This window comes from Lethenteron reissneri, chromosome 70 (genome assembly GCF_015708825.2).
Source record: "Lethenteron reissneri isolate LAM-NWPU_2019-01 chromosome 70, ASM1570882v1, whole genome shotgun sequence".
Lineage (NCBI taxonomy): Eukaryota > Metazoa > Chordata > Hyperoartia > Petromyzontiformes > Petromyzontidae > Lethenteron > Lethenteron reissneri.
The window spans coordinates 3,001,815-3,022,470 of NC_083848.1; the positions used below are offsets into that span (position 1 = coordinate 3,001,815).

The 20,656-nt window shown below is 50.0% G+C and overlaps 1 protein-coding gene across 1 annotated transcript in view; it reads right to left on the reverse strand.

Annotated features, from left to right (window-relative positions):
* LOC133361004 (retinoblastoma-associated protein-like) overlaps nucleotides 1-20,656 on the reverse strand; it is a 215,437-nt gene that overhangs the window by 155,439 nt on the left and 39,342 nt on the right. The window contains exons 14-18 of the mRNA XM_061579887.1: nucleotides 15,653-15,709; nucleotides 14,951-14,982; nucleotides 12,668-12,750; nucleotides 6,953-7,059; nucleotides 1,137-1,241 (exon numbers count right to left, since the gene is read on the reverse strand). Of these exons, the coding sequence (XP_061435871.1) occupies nucleotides 1,137-1,241; nucleotides 6,953-7,059; nucleotides 12,668-12,750; nucleotides 14,951-14,982; nucleotides 15,653-15,709 (384 nt within the window). The remainder of the gene's footprint in view (nucleotides 1-1,136; nucleotides 1,242-6,952; nucleotides 7,060-12,667; nucleotides 12,751-14,950; nucleotides 14,983-15,652; nucleotides 15,710-20,656) is intronic.

A 20,656-nucleotide genomic window follows, 5' to 3' on the forward strand; every position in this document is an offset into this window, starting at 1 on the left:
CCCCCGCCCCCCGCAGCGGCAGAGGTCGGAACCGGGTACCCGATACCCGTACCCTACCCGGCCGGGTACGGGTAGCCGTTTGCGACCCTGGTGCGGCCGGGTACGGGTACGGGTAGGCCGTGAGTCACTGGTGAGTCACCGTTTGTCACTCATTTCCAAACGTCTTGTCTCTTCTCACAATTCAAGTTTCCTAGAATCAACCCACCAGCGCCTGCAACATGCTTCATCGCAAAGGTCGCAATCGGGTACCCGATACCCGTACCCTACCTGTACCCGGCCGGGTATGGGTAGGGTACGGGTAGGGTACGGGTAGGGTACGGGTACGGGTAGGGTAGGGTAGGGTACGGCCGGGTACGGGTACCCGTTTGCGACCCTGGTGCGGCTGGGTACGGGGGGGTAAGGAATCAAAACCCGATTGCGACCTCTGCCGCAGCGGCTCCGGTAAATACCGCGGACGGTCTCGGTCTCGCGACGTTGCTCTCAAACAAGAATCGGCATTGCCGCGGCGACGGATCAGCCGGGCGTCATACCGGCTGATCGCCGCGATTCTTGCCGGCTGATCTCCGAGCGTCATACCAACGGAGCTCCAGAGCGTCATACCAACGTACCAGAGCGTCATACCAACGGAGCTCCGAAAGTCGCGCTAACGGATCTCCAGAGCGTCATACCAACGGCTATCCGGGCATCGTACCAACAGACCTCTGAGCAGCATACCAGCAGATATCTGAATATCACACCAACCGAATCTCCGATCATCACACCAGCGACTATCCGAGCATCATACCAACATACCTCTGAGCATCACACCAACGGATCCCAGAGCATCATACCAGTGGATATCCAAGCGTCGTATCAGCAGATCTCTGAACGTCATACCAACAGATCTGCGAGCATTGTACCACGGCTCTTGCCGATTCGTCACCGAGCGTCACACCAACGAATATTCAGCCATCATACCGGTGGATATCCCAGCGTCGTACCAGCAGATCTCAGAGCATTGTACCACGGATCTTACCGATTCGTCACCGAGCGTCACACCAACGAATATTCAACCCATCATCATCGCGACGGACCTCCGTGCGTCATACCAGCGGACCTCCGTGCGTCACACCGACGCGCGTCTTGGCGGTACTCACTGGCTGCCAGGCGAGCGAATCCAGCACGGCCTCCTCGCAGCACCTCAGGTGCTTGATGACATCGCGGGTGAGTGACGGCTCCGCACGGATGAAACTTTCCAGCACCTGGTGGTACGGGGGGCGGGGCAGGTGGGTGAGTGGATTAGTGAGTGGGTGGGTGAGTGGGTGGGTGGGTGGGTGAGTGAGTGGGTGGGTGGGTGGGTGAGTGAGTGGGTGGGTGGGTGGGTGAGTGGGTGAGTGAGTGGGTGGGTGAGTGGGTGAGTGGGTGGGTGGGTGGGTGGATGGATGGGTGGGTGAGTGGGTGGGTGAGTGGGTGGATGGGTGGGTGAGTGGGTGGATGGGTGGGTGAGTGGGTGGATGGGTGGGTGAGTGGGTGGATGGGTTGGTGAGTGGGTGGATGGGTGGGTGAATGGGTGGGTGGGTGAGTGGGTGAGTGGGTGGGTGAGTGGGTGGATGGGTGGGTGAGTGGGTGGATGGGTTGGTGAGTGGGTGGATGGGTGGGTGAATGGGTGGGTGGGTGAGTGGGTGAGTGGGTGGGTGAGTGGGTGGATGAGTGGGTGAGTGAGTGGGTGAGTGAGTGGGTGGGTGGGTGGATGGGTGGGTGGGTGGATGGGTGGATGGGTGGGTGAGTGGATTAGTGAGTGGGTGGGTGAGTGGATTAGTGAGTGGGTGGGTGAGTGGGTGGATGGGTGGGTGAGTGGGTGGATGGATGGGTGGGTGAGTGGGTGAATGGGTGGGTGAGTGAGTGAGTGGGTGGATGGATGGGTGGGTGAGTGGGTGGATGGGTGGGTGAGTGGGTGGATGAGTTGGTGAGTGGGTGGATGGGTGGGTGAATGGGTGGGTGGGTGAGTGGGTGGGTGAGTGGGTGGATGAGTGGGTGAGTGAGTGGGTGGATGGGTGAGTGGGTGGATGGGTGGGTGGGTGAGTGGGTGGGTGAGTGGGTGGGTGAGTGGGTGAGTGGGTGGGTGAGTGGGTGGATGAGTGGGTGAGTGAGTGGGTGAGTGAGTGGGTGAGTGGGTGGGTGGGTGGATGGGTGGGTGGGTGGATGGGTGGATGGGTGGGTGAGTGGATTAGTGAGTGAGTGGGTGGGTGAGTGGATTAGTGAGTGGGTGGGTGAGTGGGTGGATGGGTGGGTGAGTGGGTGGATGGATGGGTGGGTGAGTGGGTGAATGGGTGGGTGAGTGAGTGGGTGGATGGATGGGTGGGTGAGTGGGTGGATGGGTGGGTGAGTGGGTGGATGAGTTGGTGAGTGGGTGGATGGGTGGGTGAATGGGTGGGTGGGTGAGTGGGTGGGTGAGTGGGTGGATGGATGGGTGGATGGGTGGGTGAGTGGGTGGATGAGTTGGTGAGTGGGTGGATGGGTGGGTGAATGGGTGGGTGGGTGAGTGGGTGGATGAGTGGGTGGATGAGTGGGTGGATGGGTGGGTGAGTGGGTGGGTGAGTGGGTGGGTGGGTGAGTGGGTGGATGGGTGAGTGGGTGGATGAGTGAGTGGGTGGGTGAGTGGGTGGGTGAGTGGGTGGGTGAGTGGGTGGGTGAGTGGGTGGGTGGATGAGTTGGTGGATGGGTGGGTGGATGGGTGGGTGAGTGGGTGGGTGAGTGGGTGGGTGAGTGGGTGGGTGAGTGGGTGGATGGGTGGGTGGATGGGTGGGTGAGTGGGTGGATGAGTGGGTGGATGGGTGGGTGAGTGGGTGGGTTGGTGGGTGAGTGGATGGATGGGTGGGTGAGTGGGTGGATAGGTGGGTGAGTGGGTGGATGGGTGGGTGAGTGGGTGGATGGGTGGGTGAGTGGGTGGATGGGTGGGTGAGTGGGTGGATGGGTTGGTGAGTGGGTGGATGGGTGGGTGAGTGTGTGGATGGGTGGGTGAGTGGGTGGATGGGTGGGTGGGTGGGTGAGTGGGTGGATGAGTGGGTGAGTGGGTGGATGGGTGGGTGAGTAGGTGGATGGGTGGGTGGATGGGTGGGTGAGTGGGTGGATAGGTGGGTGAGTGGATGGATGGGTGGGTGAGTGGATGGGTGGGTGAGTGGGTGGATAGGTGGGTGAGTGGGTGGATGGGTGGGTGAGTGGGTGGATAGGTGGGTGAGTGAGTGGGTGGATGGGTGGGTGAGTGGGTGGATGAGTGGGTGGATGGGTGGGTGAGTGGGTCGGTGGGTGGGTGGATGGGTGGGTGAGTGGGTGGATGGGTGGATGGGTGGGTGAGTGGGTGAGTGGATGGGTGGGTGAGTGGGTGGATGGGTGGGTGAGTGGGTGGATGGGTGGGTGAGTGGATTAGTGAGTGGGTGGGTGGATGGGTGGGTGAGTGGATAGGTGGGTGAGTGGGTGGATGGGTGGGTGAGTGGGTGGATGGGTGAGTGGGTGGATGGTGGATAGTGGGTGGATGGGTGGGTGGAGTGGATGGATGGGTGGGTGAGTGGGTGGCTGGGTGGATGGGTGGGTGAGTGGGTGGTGAGTGGGTGGAGTGGGTGGGTGAGTGGGGGATGGGTGGGTGATGGGTGGATGGGTTGGTGAGTGGGTGGATGGGTGGGTGAGTGAGTGGATGGGTGGGTGAGTGGGTGGATGGGTGGGTGGGTGAGTGGGTGGATGGGTGGGTGGGTGAGTGGGTGGATGGGTGGGTGAGTGGGTGGATGGGTGGGTGGGTGAGTGGGTGGATGGGTGGGTGAGTGGGTGGATGGGTGGGTGAGTGGGTGGATGGGTGGGTGGATGGGTGGGTGAGTGGGTGGATAGGTGGGTGAGTGGATGGATGGGTGGGTGAGTGGATGGGTGGGTGAGTGGGTGGATAGGTGGGTGAGTGGGTGGATGGGTGGGTGAGTGGGTGGATAGGTGGGTGAGTGAGTGGGTGGATGGGTGGGTGAGTGGGTGGATGAGTGGGTGGATGGGTGGGTGAGTGGGTCGGTGGGTGGGTGGATGGTGGGTGAGTGGGTGGATGGGTGGATGGGTGGGTGAGTGGGTGAGTGGATGGGTGGGTGAGTGGGTGGATGGGTGGGTGAGTGGGTGGATGGGGTGGGTGAGTGGATTAGTGAGTGGGTGGGTGGATGGGTGGGTGAGTGGATAGGTGGGTGAGTGGGTGGATGGGTGGGTGAGTGGGTGGATGGGTGAGTGGGTGGATGGGTGGATGGTGGGTGAGTGGGTGGGTGAGTGGGTGAGTGGGTGGATGGGTGGGTGAGTGGGTGTATGGGTGGGTGAGTGGGTGGGTGAGTGGGTGAGTGGGTGGATGGGTGGGTGAGTGGGTGGGTGAGTGGGTGAGTGGGTGGATGGGTGGGTGAGTGGGTGGATGGGTGGATGGGTGGGTGAGTGGGTGGGTGAGTGGGTGATGGGTGGGTGAGTGGGTGGATGGGTGGATGGGTGGGTGAGTGGGTGGGTGAGTGGGTGAGTGGGTGGATGGGTGGGTGATGGTGGGTGGATGGGTGGTGGGTGGGTGAGTGGGTGGGTGAGGGGTGAGTGGTGGATGGGTGGGTGAGTGGGGGATGGTGTGGATGGGTGGGTGAGTGGGTGGGTGAGTGAGTGGGTGAGTGGGTGGATGGGTGGGTGAGTGGGTGGGGGATGGGTGGGTGAGTGGGTGGAGGTGGGTGGGTGAGGGGGTGAGTGGGTGATGGGTGGGGTGAGTGGGTGGTGTGAGGGTGTGAGTGGGTGGATGGGTGGGTGAGTGGGTGGGTGGAGTGGGTGAGTGGGTGGATGGGTGGGTGAGTGGGTGATGGGTGGCTGGGTGGTGAGTGGGTGGGTGAGTGGGTGAGTGGGTGGATGGGGGGGTGGGTGAGTGGTGAGTGGGTGGAGTGGGTGGGTGAGTGGGTGAGTGGGGGATGGTGGGTGAGTGGGTGAGTGGGTGAGTGGGTGGATGGGTGGGTGAGTGGGTGGATGGGTGGATGGGTGGGTGAGTGGGTGGGTGGTGGGTGAGTGGGTGGATGGGTGGGTGAGTGGGTGAGTGGGTGAGTGGGGGATGGGTGGGTGAGTGGGTGGATGGGTGGATGGGTGGGTGAGTGGGTGGGTGAGTGGGTGAGTGGGTGGATGGGTGGGTGAGTGGGTGGGTGAGTGGGTGGATGGGTGGGTGAGTGGGTGAGTGGGTGAGTGGGTGGATGGGTGGGTGAGTGGGTGGATGGGTGGATGGGTGGGTGAGTGGGTGGGTGAGTGGGTGAGTGGGTGGATGGGTGGGTGAGTGGGTGAGTGGGTGAGTGGGTGAGTGGGTGGATGGGTGGGTGAGTGGGTGGGTGGATGGGTGAGTGGGTGGGTGGATGGGTGAGTGGGTGGATGGGTGGGTGAGTACGGTGCGAAAAAAGTTCAACGTACACACACACACACACACCTCCCCCCACCCTCCCCCGCTGCGGTGGGGCGCGTCGCCGCCACCTTGAAGAAGGGGACTCCAGCACCCAGGGGGCGTAGACGCAACATACACAACATACACACACATACACACACACATACGCAACATACGCACACACACATACACACACAAGCAACATACGCACACACACACACATACACACATACGCGCACACACACACATACACACGCAACATACGCACACACACACATACACACACATACACAACATACAACAACAACAACCGCCATTCGCCACTAAGTGGCAGTGACGTCACCACGACGCTTGTGCCAGGCCATGTGCACCTTGAGGCCACGTGAAGTGTCGAACGCCCGCTGGCAGGAGGTCACGGGGCAGACCCAGGTGCCACGGGTCGACTGACCGAGATGACCGAGATGACTGGCTGATGCGCCACCTGTGCCCCCTACTGTACCAACTTGCTGTGCTTTAGCCACCCGGCGCTCCGCTCGTTGTTGTGAGCGTCGCTCCTCCGCCCTCCGTTGTTGTTGGAGGGCGACTGCCTCCAACTGCCCAGTAGCGTCCTTCACGAGCCTCCTCCACTGAGGCCGATCTTGACACCGCTGGTACCAGTCATCGGCAAGTCCACTCAGCTCCACGTCCTCCTGTACCACGTCACTCCATCTCTTCTCTAGCCCGTGCCGCGCCCGCTTAGCCCCCTCAATCCGGCCGAACAAAAGCTGTTTAGGCATGCGGTGGCTGGGCATGCGGGCTACATGACCCAGCCAACACAGCCTTGCCTGCCGGAGGAGCTCACTGATGGGACTTTGCCCAGATCTTTCAAGGACTTGTGAGCTCCTCACACAATCCAGCCTGGTTAAACCCAGGATGGATCGTAGGCAGGCCAGCCTAAATGTTTCCAACCGGCGAAGATGCTCCACTAGGGGGGTCCACGTTTCGCAAGCGTAGAGAAGGGAGGGAATGACCGTGGCCGAGAAGACCTGAAGCTTCGTGCGGAGCGACAGACCAGGTAGCTTCCACACAGCGTTACGCAACCGATGAAAAGATATTGCCGCTCGACTGATTCGGAGTGAGACCTCTGCTGATAAACTGGAGCCGGTCATAAGCACACTGCCCAGGTATGGGAAACTCTCCACTCTCTCCACAACATACACACATACACACACACACAACATACACAACATACACACACACACATACACATACATACACACACACATACATACACAACATACACACACACATACGCAACATACACACACACACGCGCAACATACACAACATGCGCACGCATACACACACACGCAACACACGCAACATACGCACGCATACGCGGCATACGAAAACATATGCACCTTACGTACGCGTATGCACCATACGTACGCTTATGCAAAACACGTACACCTATGCATCATACGCATGCATATGCACCATACACACACATACGCAACGTACGTACACCTATACGACATACGTACGCATATACAAGTCCCCCCACCACCCCCCCCCCGCCCACTTTACCTTGTAGAAGTTGTAGGGCGAGAGCGAGAGGACTCCCAGCACCCAGGGGAAGGAGACACCACCAGCCTCCTCCGGGGATCCGATCATCGTCCCGCAAGAGCCACTCCCTGCAAGTTCAAGGATTCATATTCTAAGGTTTTTTCGGTAAAGTCACGTAGATAAAAAAATTTTAATTAATAAAAGTAAAATAAAATAAAAATCACGACGTTTCGGAGGCAACACAAGCTTCCGTATTCTTAGGTTTTTTCGGTAAAGTCACGTAGATAAAAAAAATTAAATTAATCAAAGTAAAATAAAATAAAAATCACGACGTTTCGAAGGCAACACAAGCTTCCGTATTCTTAGGTTTTTTCGGTAAAGTCACGTAGGTAAAAAAATTTTAAATAATAAAAGTAAAATAAAATAAAAATCACGACGTTTCGGAGGCAACACAAGTCTTCAGGTGGAACCGTCACAGCCACGACAGCTGTATCAGCTGTATCAAGTACTTGATATCAAATACTTGATATCAAGTACTTGATACAGCTGGAACCGTCACAGCCACGACAGGTGTATCAAGTAAATGAGAGATTGCAAGAGCTACCACTCCGTATATATAATGGTTGGAGAGGGGGGGGGAAGGGCCAAGTACGGCACACTTTTAATTCATATTCAAGTTCAAGTTCATTGATTAGGTGTAGCCCTGTGAGCCATTCGGCTCTTGAATCGGGTGCAACCGCAACAAACAAAACAACAAAAACATAAACAAGAAAACATCTTAAAGTGAATATGTGACCGAGTGCAAACAGAAAATCCAAAAAAAGACAGCAAAATATTGCAGAAAAAGCGCCGTACACCAACGCTGTGTGCAAAAATCCCAGTGGGATGCAAGTCAAACAACAACAACAACAACCACAAGACAACTTAGATTTAGGCCATCAGTCTAACTCTGTACTACAACAAACAACAACAACAACCACAAGACAACTTAGATTAAGGCCATCAGTCTAACTCTGTACTACAACAAACAAACAACAACAACAACCACAAGACAACTTAGATTTAGGCCATCAGTCTAACTCTGTACTACAACAAACAACAACAACAACAACCACAAGACAACTTAGATTAAGGCCATCAGTCTAACTCTGTACTACAACAAACAACAACAACAACAACCACAAGACAACTTAGATTTAGGCCATCAGTCTAACTCTGTACTACAACAAACAACAACAACAACAACCACAAGACAACTTAGATTAAGGCCATCAGTCTAACTCTGTACTACAACAAACAACAACAACAACAACAACAACCACAAGACAACTTAGATTAAGGCCATCAGTCTAACTCTGTACTACAACAAACAACAACAACAACAACAACCACAAGACAACTTAGATTAAGGCCATCAGTCTAACTCTGTACTACAACAAACAACAACAACCACAAGACAACTTAGATTAAGGCCATCAGTCTAACTCTGTACTACAACAAACAAACAACAACAACAACCACAAGACAACTTAGATTAAGGCCTTCAGTCTAACTCTGTACTACAACAAACAACAACAACCACAAGACAACTTAGATTAAGGCCATCAGTCTAACTCTGTACTACAACAAACAACAACAACCACAAGACAACTTAGATTAAGGCCATCAGTCTAACTCTGTACTACAACAAACAACAACAACCACAAGACAACTTAGATTAAGGCCATCAGTCTAACTCTGTACTACAACAAACAACAACAACAACAACAACCACAAGACAACTTAGATTAAGGCCTTCAGTCTAACTCTGTACTACAACAAACAACAACAACCACAAGACAACTTAGATTAAGGCCATCAGTCTAACTCTGTACTACAACAAACAAACAACAACAACAACCACAAGACAACTTAGATTAAGGCCATCAGTCTAACTCTGTACTACAACAAACAAACAACAACAACAACCACAAGACAACTTAGATTAAGGCCATCAGTCTAACTCTGTACTACAACAAACAACAACAACAACAACAACCACAAGACAACTTAGATTAAGGCCATCAGTCTAACTCTGTACTACAACAAACAACAACAACAACAACCACAAGACAACTTAGATTAAGGCCATCAGTCTAACTCTGTACTACAACAAACAAACAACAACAACAACCACAAGACAACTTAGATTAAGGCCATCAGTCTAACTCTGTACTACAACAAACAAACAACAACAACAACCACAAGACAACTTAGATTAAGGCCATCAGTCTAACTCTGTACTACAACAAACAAACATGGCCAAACCGAAAAACTTTTCGAAATCACCAAAATAACGAGCACGCACCACGGGGTCACTCGCACCACGGGGTCGCACGCACCACGGGGTCACGCACACCACGGAGTCGCACGCACCACGGGGTCACGCACACCACGGGGTCACGCGCACCACGGGGTCACGCACACCACGGGGTCACGCACACCACGGGGTCACTCGCACCACGGGGTCACGCGCACCACGGGGTCACGCGCACCACGGGGTCACGCACACCACGGAGTCACTCGCACCACGGGGTCACGCGCACCACGGGGTCACTCGCACCACGGGGTCACGCGCACCACGGGGTCACTCGCACCACGGGGTCACGCACACCACGGGGTCGCACGCACCACGGGGTCACGCGCACCACGGGGTCACTCGCACCACGGGGTCACGCACACCACGGGGTCACTCGCACCACGGGGTCACGCACACCACGGGGTCACGCACACCACGGGGTCACTCGCACCACGGGGTCACGCGCACCACGGGGTCACGCGCACCACGGGGTCACGCGCACCACGGGGTCGCACGCACCACGGGGTCACGCGCACCACGGGGTCACGCGCACCACGGGGTCACGCGCACCACGGGGTCGCACGCACCACGGGGTCACGCGCACCACGGGGTCACGCGCACCACGGGGTCACGCGCACCACGGGGTCGCACGCACCACGGGGTCGCACGCACCACGGGGTCACGCGCACCACGGGGTCACGCGCACCACGGGGTCACGCGCACCACGGGGTCACGCGCACCACGGGGTCACGCGCACCACGGGGTCACACGCACCACGGGGTCACGCGCACCACGGGGTCACGCGCACCACGGGGTCACGCGCACCACGGGGTCACACGCACCACGGGGTCGCACGCACCACGGGGTCGCACGCACCACGGGGTCACGCGCACCACGGGGTCACGCACGCACCACGGGGTCACGCACGCACCACGGGGTCACGCGCACCACGGGGTCACGCGCACCACGGGGTCACGAGCACCACGGGGTCACGAGCACCACGGGGTCACACACACGCACCACGGGGTCACGCACGCACCACGGGGTCACTCGCACCACGGGGTCACTCGCACCACGGGGTCACGCGCACCACGGGGTCACGCGCTCGCACGAGGCCATCGGCAGCGGGCACGTGCCACTGGGCGGGAGGTGCCGGCAGAGGTCGCAACCGGGTACCCGATACCCGTACCCTACCCGATACCCGGCCGGGTACGGGTATCCGTTTGCGACCCTGGTGTACAGGAGGTCATGGGTTCGACCCCGACCCTGACGATGCCTGCTGCTGTATATTTGGAGTTTGCGTGTCTTTCTCCCTCTCATCATCATCACGTTAGCTAGGAGATGTTCACTACCTCGCCTGATACGCAGGAGGCCGTGGGTTCGATCCCGACCCTGACGATGCCTGCTGCTGTATATTTGGAGTTTGCGTGTCTTTCTCCCTCTCATCATCATCACAGTGGCTAGGAGATGTTCACTACCTCGCCTGATACGCAGGAGGCCGTGGGTTTGATCCCGACCCTGACAACGCCTGCTGCTGTATATTTGGTGGAGTTTGCGTGTCTCTCTCATCATCATCACGGTGGCTAGGAGATGTTGACAACCTCGCCTCGAGTGCAGGAGGTCGTGGGTTCGATCCCAACCCCTGACGCCTACTGCTGTATATTTGGAGTTTGCGTCTCTCTCTCTCATCATCATCACGGTGGCTAGGAGATGTTGACAACCTCGCCTCGAGTGCAGGAGGTCGTGGGTTCGATCCCAACCCCGGACGCCTGCTGCTGTATATTTCCCCTCCACATTCAGAATGGACGTCACCACGCGTTTATTATTGGCTGCTCTACTATGAGACCTCCTTTACCAGCGGCAAAATATAGTAATAGGTTTTTACCCTTTTAACCGGTACGAAATCTAACACCATTATACAAGGCATCATGACTTCTTGTGTTGAGGTTATTGCAAACATGATGCCTTGTATAAAGGTGTGAGATTTTGTACCAGTTGAAAGGGTAAAAACCTACTACTATATTTTGCCACTGGTAAAGGAGATGTCTCAGTGTAAACAACGTTTCGATCACAACACAAGCAACCGTCATCAGGCGGAACCGATCGAAACGTCGTGATTTTTTTTGTTTTATTTTATTTATTTTATTTCTACCTACGTGACTTTACCGAAAGCAACAAAAAGTATGGATCCCTGCAGTCACGAAAGCTTCAAATCTAGACCTTTCAGTAAACTCACATAGATAGAATTTAAAAAAATACAAATATAAAAAATAATATGTACATTAAAATTAACAAAAGCAAAAAAATATAGTAATAGGTTTTTACCCTTTCAACTGGTACAAAAACTGACACCTTTATACAAGGCATCATGTTTGCAATAACCACAACACAAGCAGTCAAAATGCAAACAAAAAAAGTTTTTGTACCAATTGAAAGGGTAAAAACCTCCTACTATATTTGGCTGCTATCAATTTCCACGTGATGATGATGATGATGAGTTGCCACTGGTGACGGGCAGATGGTCGCCTCTGAAATAGAGCTACGCAGAAGCTCAGTGGGCCTTCCTTACCCGGTAAAATAAAAATAGTTGATAGTTTCGTGTAGTTTTTCCCTCCACATTTAGAATCGACGTCACGCGTTTGGTGTATTTAGCTGTTCTAAATGTCCACGCGATGACAATGATGATGGTGATTTATTGAACTATGATTTGTGACGGACAGACCGCTTCTGAAAAATAGATCCGTAGCAACTCGGAGTGGCTTTACACCTGGTAAAGAGTTGAGTTTCGTAGTTTATACTTTGTGCTTTTGTCGGTAAAGTCACGTAGGTAAAAATTAACCCGTAAAAACAAAGTTTTTCACTAGAAGTCCTTTATATGCGTGGCGGCTAGAGTCCTCTCGTCCTCTAGCTTGAGATGGCTGCCACCTATGGGTCAGATGATTGCCTGCCACCATTAAGCAATTGGTAATTAAATATCATTTATTTTTTCCTAAAAAGTGTAAAAATGTGGAAAATAGATTTTTTTTCACGAACATTAATTGTCTCGCACAACGAGTCTGCGTGAAAAATGTCAGCTCGATTGGATCACGGGAAGTGGGTTAAAAAACGACCGAAAGATTTGCACGGTCGTAAGCGCGCAAGCAAGTGAACTTAATATAAAGGATTTAAAAAAATAAAAGAAATCCAAATGAAAACAACTAAATTAAATCACGACGTTTCGGGCGCAACACAAGCGTGGGGGACAAACGCGGCCAAAAAACAACCGTTTCATTTATTAAATTTCTCACCTACGCGACTTTACCGAAAAAACCAAAAAGCATGGATGCTTGCAATCAGGAAAACTTCAAATCTCGAAAAAATGTCTCGGTTTAGTTTTGAGTGGAGCCGCGAGGACTTACAGGAGCTGTTGTACGTCGCCATGACCACCTCGAGCGAGCAGGCGAGGAGAGACACGTGGAAGGTTTCGATACCCAATAGGGTGCTGGGGGGGGTGGTGGGGGGGCATAAAGGAAGGAAAATTAGCGGATTGACGCACGCGCGGTGTACAGTGATACCTCGGTTCACGAACGCTTCTGTTCACAAACAACTCGGTTCATGAACAGAAAAGTTCATAACAAGTATAAGCCGTAAAAACAAAGTTTTTCACTATAAATCCTTCATATGCGTGGCAGCGAACTTAATATAAAGGATTTAAAAATATATTCGCCTGTGGAGGACGCGGGGATCGATCCCGCGACCTTTGGCATGGGAAGCGAGGGCGCTACCAACTGCGCTACTCCGCCACGGCCTGTGGAGGGGTTACGCTCGGGGCTCTTACACTGTGACGTTCAGCCAAAGCCGTGAATGCGTTCTATTTGAATATATGTAAAATCATTTTTTTTTGCCTAAAAAGTGTAAAATTTTGGGAATTTTTTTTCACAAACATTAATTGTCTGGCACAACGAGTCTGTGTGGAAAATGTCAGCTCGATTGGATCACGGGAAGTGGGTTAAAAAACGAAGATTTGCACGGTCGTAAGCAAGCAAGCACGCAAGCACGCAAGCACGCAAGCAAGCAAGCGAACTTAATATAAAGGATTTAAAAATATGCTCCGGTTCACGAACAGGAGCCACGGCCATTTTAATGCTATTTCCAGGCTGTCACATGGTCGTGACTTCCTGTAGGAAGATCGTGGAGAGAAGAAGAGACACAGAAAGAAGTACTGTGAGTACTGAAGACACTTTCAGTGACTTTTTGCTTTCTGGTGTGCTTTTTAGCACATACAGTACTGTACAATACTGTACTTACTGTATTGTACAGTTCACCCGTTTGAGTGCTTACTGAAGTCATCTCAAGCAAGGTTAGTGTTCTCTCTTTATACATTACTATACTGTACAGTACACATGTGTATTGTAATGTGTTTCATATTTTTGTGCTTCAAAAACCAAAAAAAAAGGTCAGAACGGATTAACCGGATTTACATTGAACCCTGTGGGGAAATGTGCTTCGGGTTCACGACCAATTCGGTTCGCGACCAGAATCAGTTCACGAATTAAGTTCGTGAACCGAGGTATCACTGTAGTTCACACCGTCACTAAAACTAAACGTTTTACACAATGAGACATCTACTTTACCAGTGACAAAATATAGTAGTAGGTTTTTACCCTTTCAATTGGTACAAAAAACTGACACCTTTATACAAGGCATCATGTTTGCAATAACCACAACACAAGCAGTCAAATTGCAAACAAAAATTAACAACTCTGATGATGATAATGATATGCACTGTCCTTGAAGTTGATTGGTCCACACCCGAGACAGCTTTTCTTAGAGCCCAGTCTCCATTGGTGTTTGACCAGATGACGCCAAAAGGCGTGCAACTCAAAGACAGTGCACCATCAGAGTATTGAGAGCTCGGGGTAAGCATTTACACTATGAGACCTCCTTTACCAGTGACAAAATATAGTAATAGGTTTTTACCCTTTCAACTGGTACAAAAACTGACACCTTTATACAAGGCATCATGTTTGCAATAACTACCTGTATATACAATTCGCGTCCGCGTTGTAACAAAATGCGTTCCATAATACATTCATAACGCGTTACGTATCCAATTCGCGTTAGGGGCCGTCCATAAATGACGTCACGCGATGTTGGACGATTTTTGACCCCCCCCCCCCCCCCTCGTCACACGGCGTCACAAAAAGTCAGACCCCCCCTCCCTCAAATGACGTCACAAAGCTCTGCCCCCCCACCCCAAAAAATAAAACACGCTTCAAATCGCTTTAAACTATTGTCATTGTAGTGCGTATTTAATGTGGCGCTGCACTCTGAAGTTGTAGGAGAAAACATTTATTAAAACGTCTATTTAATTAAGCAGAACGTGTTGTCTATATTTATTATTTAAAGTTGCACATTTTGATGTGACGTCAAATTTCTCAAACCCCCCCTCCCTCGTCACACATCGTCACAAATGTCTGACCCCCCCCACCCCGCCCTTCTAAAAACAACATGCAGCGTTACAGGACAGACAGAGCGTACATGTTTACATACTCGCAAGGCGTAAACATTAAATGAAACAGGATTAAAATCTAAGCAGGTTCCACGCAACCTATAGTGGCTACCGACACAGTCGAGTGCACAAATGCAACGTTTGATTTGTGGTTGGATGGCGTTAATCCCGACTGTGGGTTCCCTCCCACCTGAAATCTTGAATGTTCAGCCGCTCTTCCTCCTGAGGGGAGCAACGGAGGGGGACAACGCAACGGTTCAAAGCAACATCGTTCCCGGCCGTTTACGAAGCGCACGTCCGGTGAGGCTGCGGCGATGGTGGGCGATGTGGTGGTCGGTGTGGTGGGTGGTATGGCAGTAGTAGCAGTAGTAGCAGCACTAGCAGCAGCAGCAGTAGCAGCAGCAGTAGTAGCAGCAGCATCAGCAGTAGCAGCAGCAGTAGTAGTAGCAACACTAGCAGCAACAGCAGTAGTAGCAGCAGCACCACTAGCAGCAGTAGTAGCAGCAGCAGCAGTAGCAGCAGCAGTAGCAGCAGCAGCAGTAGTAGCAGCAGTAGCAGCAGTAGTAGCAGCACTAGCAGCAGTAGCAGCAGTAGTAGCAGCAGCAGCAGTAGTAGTAGCAGCAGCAGCAACATCAGTAGTAGCAGCAGCAGCAGTAGTAGTAGCAGCAGCAGCAACATCAGTAGTAGCAGCAGCAGTAGCAGCAGCAGTAGCAGCAGCAGCAGTAGTAGCAGCAGCAGCGTCGCTGTTTGTACCGCCACTCACCGCAGACAACTGTAGCGACACGACCACCGCCACTACGACAGCCGGCGCCAAAACTGTGCCACACACGCGCCCTCTCCGCATGGCACTTAAATTACAAACTGTTGACGCACACGGACGCACGCCACGTACCGATTTCAGGATGGCCTCCATAACGCGGTAGTAGAGACGCACGGCAAGGCCTAAACGCTGCAAAGACAAAGATTGTACACCTTTAACAGCATCAGAATATTTATTTAGAAATACAACACGGAAACATCTCCATCCTCGCAGGCAAAGGCCCCGCCGAGTTATTTAATTTACTTTTCGCAAGCGAGCTGGCAGTCACAAATAATAGCTCAACAAAGAGACCCCATCTCATTTGGATATTGATTTGTAGTGTGTAGAATGTCGTGTAATATAGTGTGTATTGTAATATAGTGTATTGTAGTGTATAGTATAGTGTGTATTGTAGTGTATAGTATAGTGTGTAGTGTATAGTGTAGTGTGTATTGTAGTGTATAGTGTAGTGTGTATTGATGTTGTTAGCTGGTGTTGATGATGTTGTTAGCTGGTGTTGATGGTGATGTTAGCTGGTGTTGATGATGATGTTAGCTGGTGTTGATGATGATGTTAGCTGGTGTTGATGATGTTGTTAGCTGGTGTTGATGATGATGTTAGCTGGTGTTGATGATGATGTTAGCTGGTATTGATGATGATGTTAGCTGGTGTTGATGATGTTGTTAGCTGGTGTTGATGATGTTGTTAGCTGGTGTTGATGATGATGTTAGCTGGTATTGATGATGATGTTAGCTGGTGTTGATGATGTTGTTAGCTGGTGTTGATGATGATGTTAGCTGGTGTTGATGATGATGTTAGCTGGTATTGATGATGATGTTAGCTGGTGTTGATGATGTTGTTAGCTGGTGTGATGATGTTGTTAGCTGGTGTTGATGATGATGTTAGCTGGTATTGATGATGATGTTAGCTGGTATTGATGATGATGTTAGCTGGTGTGGATGATGATGTTAGCTGGTGTTGATGATGATGTTAGCTGGTGTTGATGATGATGTTAGCTGGTGTTGATGATGATGTTAGCTGGTGTTGATGATGTTGTTAGCTGGTATTGATGATGATGTTAGCTGGTGTTGATGATGATGTTAGCTGGTGTTGATGATGTTGTTAGCTGGTGTTGATGATGATGTTAGCTGGTGTTGATGATGATGTTAGCTGGTATTAAATGATGATGTTAGCTGGTGTTGATGATGATATTAGCTGGTGTTGATGATGATGTTAGCTGGTGTTGATGATGATGTTAGCTGGTGTTGATGATGTTGTTAGCTGGTGTTGATCATGATGTTAGCTGGTGTTGATGATGATGTTAGCTGGTGTTGATGATGATGTTGTTAGCTGGTATTGATGATGATATTAGCTGGTGTTGATGATGATGTTAGCTGGTGTTGATGATGATGTTAGCTGGTGTTGATGATGATGTTAGCTGGTGTTGATGATGATGTTAGCTGGTGTTGATGATGATGTTAGCCGTGTTGATGATGAGTTAGCCGGTGTTGATGATGATGTTAGCCGGTGTTGATGATGATGTTAGCTGGTGTTGATGATGATGTTAGCTGGTGTTGATGATGATGTTAGCTGGTGTTGATGATGATGTTAGCTGGTGTTGATGATGATGTTAGCTGGTGTTGATGATGATGTTAGCTGGTGTTGATGATGATGTTAGCTGGTGTTGATGATGATGTTAGCTGGTGTTGATGATGATGTTAGCTGGTATTGATGATGATGTTAGCTGGTGTTGATGATGATGTTAGCTGGTGTTGATGATGATGTTAGCTGGTGTTGATGATGATGTTAGCTGGTATTGATGATGATGTTAGCTGGTGTTGATGATGATGTTAGCTGGTGTTGATGATGATGTTAGCTGGTATTGATGATGATGTTAGCTGGTATTGATGATGTTGTTAGCTGGTGTTGATGATGATGTTAGCGGGTGTTGATGATGATGTTAGCGGGTGTTGATGATGATGTTAGCTGGTATTGATGATGATGTTAGCTGGTATTGATGATGATGTTAGCTGGTATTGATGATGTTGTTAGCTGGTGTTGATGATGATGTTAGCTGGTGTTGATGATGTTAGCTGGTGTTGATGATGATGTTAGCTGGTGGTGATGATGATGTTAGCTGGTATTGATGATGTTGTTAGCTGGTGTTGATGATGATGTTAGCTGGTGGTGATGATGATGTTAGCTGGTGTTGATGATGATGTTAGCTGGTGTTGATGATGTTAGCTGGTGTTGATGATGATGTTAGCTGGTGGTGATGATGATGTTAGCTGGTATTGATGATGTTGTTAGCTGGTGTTGATGATGATGTTAGCTGGTGGTGATGATGATGTTAGCTGGTGTTGATGATGATGTTAGCTGGTATTGATGATGATGTTAGCTGGTATTCATGATGTTGTTAGCTGGTGTTGATGATGATGTTAGCTGGTGTTGATGATGATGTTAGCGGGTGTTGATGATGATGTTAGCTGGTATTGATGATGATGTTAGCTGGTATTGATGATGTTGTTAGCTGGTGTTGATGATGATGTTAGCTGGTGTTGATGATGTTAGCTGGTGTTGATGATGATGTTAGCTGGTGGTGATGATGATGTTAGCTGGTATTGATGATGTTGTTAGCTGGTGTTGATGATGATGTTAGCTGGTGGTGATGATGATGTTAGCTGGTGTTGATGATGATGTTAGCTGGTGTTGATGATGTTATTAGCTGGTGTTGATGATGATGTTAGCTGGTGTTGATGATGTTGTTAGCTGGTGTTGATGATGTTGTTAGCTGGTATTGATGATGTTAGCTGGTATTGATGATGATGTTAGCTGGTGTTGATGATGATGTTAGCTGGTGTTGATGATGATATTAGCTGGTATTGATGATGATGTTAGCTGGTGTTGATGATGTTATTAGCTGGTATTGATGATGATATTAGCTGGTGTTGATGATGATGTTAGCTGGTGTTGATGATAATGTTAGCTGGTGTTGATGATGTTAGCTGGTATTGATGATGATGTTAGCTGGTGTTGATGATGTTGTTAGCTGGTGTTGATGATGTTGTTAGCTGGTATTGATGATGTTAGCTGGTATTGATGATGATGTTAGCTGGTATTGATGATGATGTTAGCTGGTGTTGATGATGTTGTTAGCTGGTGTTGATGATGATGTTAGCTGGTGTTGATGATGATGTTAGCTGGTGTTGATGATGATGTTAGCTGGTATTGATGATGTTGTTAGCTGGTGTTGATAATGATGTTAGCTGGTGTTGATGATGATGTTAGCTGGTGTTGATGATGATGTTAGCTGGTGTTGATGATGATGTTAGCTGGTGTTGATGATGATGTTAGCTGGTGTTGATGATGATGTTAGCTGGTGTTGATAATGATGTTAGCTGGTGTTGATGATGTTGTTAGCTGGTGTTGATGATGATGTTAGCTGGTGTTGATGATGATGTTAGCTGGTGTTGATGATGATGTTAGCTGGTATTGATGATGATGTTAGCTCGTATTGATGATGATGTTAGCTGGTGTTGATGATGATGTTAGCTGGTATTGATGATGATGTTAGCTGGTATTGATGATGTTAGCTGGTATTGATGATGATGTTAGCTGGTGTTGATGATGTTAGCTGGTGTTGATGATGTTGTTAGCTGGTGTTGATGATGATGTTTGCTGGTATTGATGATGTTAGCTGGTATTGATGATGTTGTTAGCTGGTGTTGGTGATGATGTTAGCTGGTGTTGATAATGATGTTAGCTGGTGTTGATGATGTTGTTAGCTGGTGTTGATGATGATGTTAGCTGGTATTGATGATGATGTTAGCTGGTGTTGATGATGATGTTAGCTGGTATTGATGATGATGTTAGCTGGTGTTGATGATGATGTTAGCTGGTATTGATGATGATGTTAGCTGGTATTGATGATGATGTTAGCTGGTGTTGATGATGATGTTAGCTGGTGTTGATGATGATGTTAGCTGGTGTTGATGATGATGTTAGCTGGTATTGATGATGATGTTAGCTGGCATTGATGATGATGTTAGCTGGTGTTGATGATGATGTTAGCTGGTGTTGATGATGATGTTAGCTGGTATTGATGATGATGTTAGCTGGTGTTGATGATGATGTTAGCTGGTGTTGATGATGTTGTTAGCTGGTGTTGATGATGATGTTAGCTGGTATTGATGATGATGTTAGCTGGTGTTGATGATGATGTTAGCTGGTGTTGATGATGATGTTAGCTGGTATTGATGATGATGTTAGCTGGTGTTGATGATGATGTTAGCTGGTGTTGATGATGTTGTTAGCTGGTGTTGATGATGATGTTAGCTGGTGTTGATGATGATGTTAGCTGGTGTTGATGATAATGTTAGCTGGTGTTGATGATGATGTTAGCTGGAATTGATGATGTTAGCTGGTATTGATGATGATGTTAGCTGGTGTTGATGATGATGTTAGCTGGTGTTGATGATGATGTTAGCTGGTGTTGATGATGATGTTAGCTGGCATTGATGATGTTGTTAGCTGGTATTGATGATGTTGCTAGCTGGTGTTGATGATGTTGTTAGCTGGTGTTGATGATGATGTTAGCGGGTGTTGATGTTGTTAGCTGGTGTTGATGATGTTGTTAGCTGGTATTGATGATGATGTTAGCTGGTGTTGATGATGATGTTAGCTGGTATTGATGATGATGTTAGCTGGTGTTGATGATGATGTTAGCTGGTATTGATGATGATGTTAGCTGGTGTTGATGATGATGTTAGCTGGTGTTGATGATGATGTTAGCTGGTATTGATGATGATGTTAGCTGGTATTGATGATGTTGTTAGCTGGTGTTGATGATGATGTTAGCGGGTGTTGATGATGATGTTAGCTGGTATTGATGATGTTGTTAGCTGGTGTTGATGATGATGTTAGCTGGTGTTGATGATGATGTTAGCTGGTGTTGATGATGATGTTAGCTGGTATTGATGATGATGTTAGCTGGTGTTGATGATGATGTTAGCTGGTGTTGATGATGATGTTAGCTGGTGTTGATGATGATGTTAGCTGGTGTTGATGATGATGTTAGCTGGTGTTGATGATGATGTT